General features: G+C 39.9%; 1 protein-coding gene across 1 annotated transcript; it reads left to right on the top strand.

Moving 5' to 3' along the window:
- Positions 1–2,262: 2,262 nt before the first annotated feature.
- On the top strand, positions 2,263–5,012 carry gjd4 (gap junction protein delta 4). The gene is made up of 2 exons (XM_060920726.1): positions 2,263–2,326; positions 3,802–5,012. The coding sequence occupies exons 1-2, from the start codon at positions 2,263–2,265 to the stop codon at positions 5,010–5,012; spliced, it is 1,275 nt and encodes a 424-aa protein (XP_060776709.1).
- Positions 5,013–6,765: the final 1,753 nt, after the last annotated feature.

Below are 6,765 nucleotides of genomic sequence, written 5' to 3'. Positions count from 1 at the left end.
GCAAAGTGAGGACTAAATCTGGAATGGGATGTTCAACAAGTAGGTATGGTTAGTTGTGATGGTTAGGTTTCCAAAAACTTTTGGCCATATAGTGTATCTTATTTAGAAGTCTGGCAAAGAAGAGTGGGAGAAAATTCACTCTTCTGTACAGTTATGTTATAGGAAGCATTATGTTGCTTATGAAAGAGGTGCAAAAAAGTTATAATGGGGCAATTTGTTTTCACATTGGTGATACTGTTGGATAACTTTATAGCTTAAGGTAAGACTTTATAGGTAGAAACTATTTTGATCATGTCGATCACGTTTCAGCCTTTTTGATAAATTGCATGTGTTTTCTTAAACTGCAGTAATAAAATATCAAAACTCGACAGAAAAGTTGAATTCATGGTTTCTGTGCACCCGTGACCACCACATTATCTGGAGCAATGTTGTTGAAGGTTAAGTTCTACCAGCTTGGCACAATGACCACCTGTCATTATATTTCTGAAAAGTTTTCATTATATACCTTACAAACTACACTTACTAGACTAGAAATGCATGAAGTCACTTTGTATCTACTACAAAATGTTTTCTAAATTGAGAAGGAAAAATCTCATTTTCTAAATGGCATACATTTGTGAAATTTTACATACTAATCCTGAGGCCTATTTAAGGGAATAATTTTATTTTATACTGTAAATGGTCAAAAAAAATTAAAACAAGCGTATGATGTTTTCTTGGTAAAATAAAGGAAAAAAATATTTGCAGTGCTGGTTGCAATGTTCTTCAGGTTTCCAGAAAGAGAACTGAAGAGTGACTTGTGTGTCTTTCTCAACTTGATTTGTGTGTCCATTTATGTGTTCTGCACTGTTGTGTCCTTGGCCATCTGCACTTCACTCCCAGATACCGTAGATGTAGGAGGCACTTCACCTTAAGCTGGAGCTGAAACCTCATTTGCAGCTGGAACTGGAACAGGGCGGCACAGTGGTATAGCGGTTAGCACTGTCGTCTCACAGCAAGAAGGTTTTGGGTTTGAGCCCAGTGGCTGAAGGGGGCCTTTCGGAGTTTGCATGTTCTCTCTGGGTGCTCCGGTTTCCCCCACAGTCCAAAGACATGCAAGTTAAGCTAATTGGTGGCTCTAAATTGTCCGTAGGTGTGAATGGTTGTTTGTCTCTGTGTCAGCCCTGCAATGATCTATCAGAGACATTCTTTTGGGCTGGAACCCCATGAAACACTTTGACAGTCACAAATGCTTATTGTGTGGTAAACAAACAGCATAGACACTTGTATTGGGGTTAGCCATGGCCTAAAGGTTAGTGAAGCAGCTTTGGGACTAAAAGTTCACCAGTTCGATTCCCTGGAGTAGCAGGAATGGCTGAAGCGTTCTTGAGTGAGGCACTTCACCCCTACCTGCTCCCCAGGCTGCTCTGGGTATGTTGTACATCTGCTAAATGCCTCATAATGTAATGTAACTTATAACACACACTATTTGGGATCCTCACCCAACTTGTTGAAGAACTTGTTAGTAAGCTTTGTGTCATCCACATCTTCACCCAGGGTTTTGATGTAGGTGGTGAAGACTTGGGAGCAGGGGTCCACCTCTGCTTTGCTCTCCTCCTAGAGATTAGTGTTCAATAAACTTGTAACACAACAGACATACTGCTCTCCAAGTCTTTATCTAAACCCTGATGTTGGTCTTTAAGCCTACGCCAGCAAAATTACTACTTGATGTTGACTGAGATGTCCTCATATGACCAAACAGAACCTTTATATCAACAATATAAGGATTTCAATGAACATCAAATTTGGTAGTAAAGTAAAAAGAATCCTGACATTTGAACCCACACTGGTAAAACGTAGTAATTTACGCATGGTTTACATTTAACTTTAAATCGATGCCCCCTATGATCTGGCTTTGAAACATTTATTCATCATAAATGAGAACATGGGCATTATTCACCTCTAAGTGCAAACTGACCCAAGCTATTTCAACAATGTTAGCCTGCCGACATGCCTTTGGTGGGTAAGAATAGCCTCACAATGGAGCTCATGTCTCTCATTTTCTGTTGTCTGAGAACAGTTGTTGTCCAAGCAAGAGAATAGGTAAAACTAGAAACAGAGTCAGGTGCTGGGAGACTCGGCAGGGCCACTGAGGTTCAGTACGTGTGTCGAAACCACCTGCAGTTCTGATGGACCTGTGGGATGGGATGCTCACCTGGAGTAAAGTTAACAGGCAATACCTTGTCTAGTGAGCTCCTTTTTGGAGAACCTTGATCTGGAGTCATGGGGAGGCAAGGAGCATCGGAAGCTGTCTTCATCGCCCTGAATTACATCATCACGATTCTGGGTAGGTGACCATACACATGACGAGAAAACAATTATTAAATGTAGCTTCATCTAAGAATTGCATACTATACTTGTCATGCTTAGTAAATAAATGATTAATAGACATATCTGGTTATTACGTCTCTGATACTACATTTTAGAAGTATCTAAACTATCCAGATTTCTATTAAATTAGTTGAACATGGCAAAATGAAATTACTGCCATTTTTTTAGTCTAATTGGTCAAATAAATTATGTGCAATCAACCTACTATGTAGTCTACATTTGTACAATTGTGAAATCCAATACATTTTTATCTACAATACTTCTATATCTGCTTCATATCTACATTAAGTTATTCCACAAAATCGAGTCGTACATGAGCTGATAGTCAAGTTGTACAATGTATGATGGGATTGAGTGGAATAACGGTTTTATTGTATCTGCATTCACTGGATTTTGAGAAACGGAGCATTTTTATTTTAGATTTTTGCAAATTCGATAAATAAAAACTTTGTACAATATGTCAGACAAAATAATTTCCACTTAGAATGTAACCAAACTGGTGAAAGGACAGTAGCAATTTGTGAAAAATGCTATAATTATTGAAAAATAAGAAAAGATATGTTCTTACCATCAAATACTTTTTTTTTTATATTCCATATTTTGCTGCTTTTTTTTGTATTTTTTTGGTATTTTGTTTTTGAGGAAAGTTTTTTTTTTATTTCATCCTCGGTTGGTTCAGCAACACGCGCCGCCATTTTCTTCTTCTTCTTTAGGGTTTTTTGCAGTTGGCAAACCAACTTAAAGGTGCATTACTGCCACCGATTGGGCTGGAGTGTGGAACAGGAGATACTGGGGGGGACTATGGACTATATTCTTTTAGCTATTTCTGTTTCTTATACATGTGATATATCTGACTTGATGCACTCCGCCATTTTGTTTTTCTCTACTGACAGTATATGAGCTGATAGCCTAGTAGTAGAGCAGCCAATCAGGGCATGTGATTGCTCATATCCAGTGAAATGTGGATAGAATATTTACTGTTGTATGAAAAAAAAAAAAACCTAAAGGTAGAACCCTTAAAGGTTCTTCAGTTTGTGCCAGTGGATTCAAGGATTCAATGTCAAACCCTATAACAGAACATTTCGATATCTAAGGCATTTCCAGTTAGACCCTATTTAGGAGACTTTCCAAATATCCCTTGGAGAACTGTTTTTATGGTTGTGCCAGTGAAACCTTCATGATTTCTACCATAGTGATAAACTTAAGTATCCTTTATGGTAATTAAAATTTCTTTGGTTTGTATCTGGAGAAACCTTTAAGATCCTATGTAGAACCCTGCAGGAGTGTGTTCATACCAAAAAACGTTGAAATTCGAACACCTTGAGGAAACCTTCAAAGAACCCCTGAAAGAGTTGTAGATTCTGTCATAATCCTTGTACTCCATGAACACTTAAAACAAATTCCTGACTCGTTGATTTGTTTCTCTTCCAGGGAAGATATGGCTGGTTCTAATGGTCTTCCTACGTTTATCAGTCTTGTTCTTGGCTGGCTATCCACTCTACCAGGATGAGCAGGAGAGATTTGTGTGTAACACGATCCAGCCTGGCTGTGCCAACGTGTGTTACGATATATTTGCACCCCTGTCACTGTTCCGCTTCTGGCTGGTCCAGCTTACATCCCTTATCCTGGTTCATGCTGTATTTATTATCTATGTGATCCACAAAGTTACATCCAGCCTACCTCATCCTAATGCCTCTCACAGAATGAAATTTCGGTCTTCCTGTATGATTAAACAGAAACCTTTCCATGAAGCATCTCTATCAAAGTCTAGTGTAAAAGCGGGTGTAAGACGGCTGCCTTGTTTCACAGGAGCCTACATCTTTCACCTTTTGGTCCGGATCCTTCTGGAAGTTGGGTTTGGAGCCACGCATTACTATTTGTTTGGCTTCTACATCTCGAAGCGCTTCATGTGTCAGCATGCTCCTTGCACCACCATGGTGGACTGCTATATATCCAGACCCACTGAGAAGACAATCATGCTGAATTTCATGCTGGGGTTGTCTGCCCTGTCCCTCCTTCTCAGTCTGTTTGATCTCATCTGTGCAATTAAGAAGTCAGTTAGGCAGAGGAGCAAGAAGAAAATGATGGTGGAGAAGATGTATGAGGAGGAGCAGCGATACTTCCTGGCAGAAAGTGGAGCCACCATTGTTGACCTTGGTGACCCTGAACATCAAGCCTTGCTGGTCAACGGAAGCTTCCGTAAGAGAATCAGCAAAGCCTGTGTGGATGATGATGCCTCCTTGCATTTAGAAGATAAAAGTCATCCAGGCATCCTTCATGGAGGAACCCCTATAGGTATCACTCTTGGTGTACCCAGTGCTATCAGTGGTAATGGATCAGCTGGTTGTTACCCAGTGGTACAGGATGTGGTAACTGAGCAAGAGGGCAGTGAAGTGGCACTGTGTCCATCTGAGCCAGCAGGTACGCCCAGGTCCATACGGGTCAACAAGCGTAGTCGCCACAAACCCATGCCACCTCCCAGGCGAGACAAGCCACAATGTGAAGGGCTGCTGGATAGTTCTGGAGCAGTGGCAGCTTGTGAAAGGATATCGGGGCAATCCATGTTGGCGGATGTAAGTACCGATAGTGACCTGTTATCCACTGGTGGAGACGGATACGAGAAAAGGTCAGCGTGGGTCTGAGAGTCCGGACATGGTCGTAATCTTATTGGTGGCACAATGGGATCAACACCAAAATAGTTTGCATTCTAAGACAGCTGCAAAGGTTATATTGTTCTGACCAACTAATGAAATGTCATGACACAATAAAATCCTGATATCATTTGACCTTTAGTTGAGATGGGACCTTCACAGGCTGCCAGGTTTTTTTGTTTGTTTTTGTTTTTTTGAAGAATTTACCTCAGTTATGTCGATGATGCATTGTGTGTTTGAAAAGTGAGGGACCGTAAACAAAGGTATGAAAATTGAAGCAAAGTGACTCTTGGTGGCTTTTCTGTTTTGAAGTCTCTGTGGAATGCTACCCTTTACAGCTCAACCACAACCTTCACCATCCACCTGTTGACCCCGTTTGTATGAGCTCACTCGGCTTCTCTGCACACTAAACACAGATCACCCTTGACCTGGCTGTGCGCGTCAGGGTGAGAGGTTATTCTAAATCCAGGTTGGTGATATCTACAAAAGGCTTCCAAGGTTGAAACTGACATACATCCTCCACTCTGAGGACAACCAGTATGGCTTTCCCTCCAAAAATTAACACTCGTGTGACTTGATTTGTTTTATTACTTTATTCGCATTGATGGGTGACATTTTCTTTTAAGGGACCGGTGAGTTTGTCGAGACTCTAAAAAGCAGGAGTCCTCTAGCCTGAGTGCCAGGCACAGCAATTAGCCTCAAAGCCTGGGTTTGTATTTGTGGAGGAGGTGGCTTGTCACAAGACAAGACCCAGAGGGATTTGAGGTTGGAACATTAAACACATACAGCCACTTTAAAATAGCACACCACAATCCAGTGAAACACGAGATCTGATGACACCTGACGCAACGCAACCTCTCGGTATGTTTCACCTCTACAGCTAAATTAACTACAGCCTGCTGCTTTCATCCTCCTGTCTTTTGTCATCATCTTATGTACTCAGATCCATGTTAGACCATTTGTTCATCAGGAGCGACTGATAATCCTGGCTTTGAGTTTGAGTGAGACTGCTTAAATGGCACCTCAATTTTCCCATCACTCTAATTCAGGAATATAGGAACTGTACAGATTTTAAAAATGACAAAAAAAAAACATTTGCATGAATTTTGTACCTAGAAATTATAGTGCTTTTTTTGGTTAGTTATGATTTAAGGGAGAATTATGGTAGAGAAAAAAATGAGTCCAGTTTATGCCACACATTAACTCTGGGGAGGAAAAAAAAACTTCTGGAAGCCACCCATCTGTTAAACCAGTTTGAGACTATGTGATTACAGCAATCTTTTTTTTTTTTTGGTTTGTTTTTTTAAATTAAGATTATTACTCATTATGTTGTCTGAGATGATCCCCAATAAAAGCTTGGATGTACAGTTGTGTTCAAAATAATAGCGGTGTGTTGAAAAACGTGAGTAAAGCTCAAAATCCTTATAATAGTTTTTTATTTCCATGCATTGGGAACAATGCACATTATATTCTACATCAAAACATGAAGAACAATGTATGAATATTTTAATTACTTTACAGAAAATGAAGAAAAATGAACATTGGGCTGTTCAAAAAAATAGCAGTGTCTGCATTTTTCATTACAAACTCCAAATATTTACTGTATAAACTGAAAAAATCTTAAGGATTTAGTATTCCTGTGAATCACTAAACTAATATTTATTTGTATAACCACGGTTTCTGAGAACCTCTGGCACCTGTGAACAGGTATTCCAGCCCAGGATGATTTGACAACATTCCACAA

Source organism: Neoarius graeffei, chromosome 5, assembly GCF_027579695.1.
Source record: "Neoarius graeffei isolate fNeoGra1 chromosome 5, fNeoGra1.pri, whole genome shotgun sequence".
NCBI classification, from domain to species: domain Eukaryota; kingdom Metazoa; phylum Chordata; class Actinopteri; order Siluriformes; family Ariidae; genus Neoarius; species Neoarius graeffei.
This window is presented reverse-complemented; position numbering and strand designations above follow the sequence as displayed.

Coding starts and splice junctions, on each gene's coding strand:
- gjd4 (XM_060920726.1), top strand. CDS start 2,263: ATGGGGAGGCAAGGAGCATCGGAAGCTGTCTTCATCGCCCTGAATTAC. Junction 2,327..3,801: donor TTACATCATCACGATTCTGG/GTAGGTGACCAT, acceptor TTTCTCTTCCAG/GGAAGATATGGCTGGTTCTA.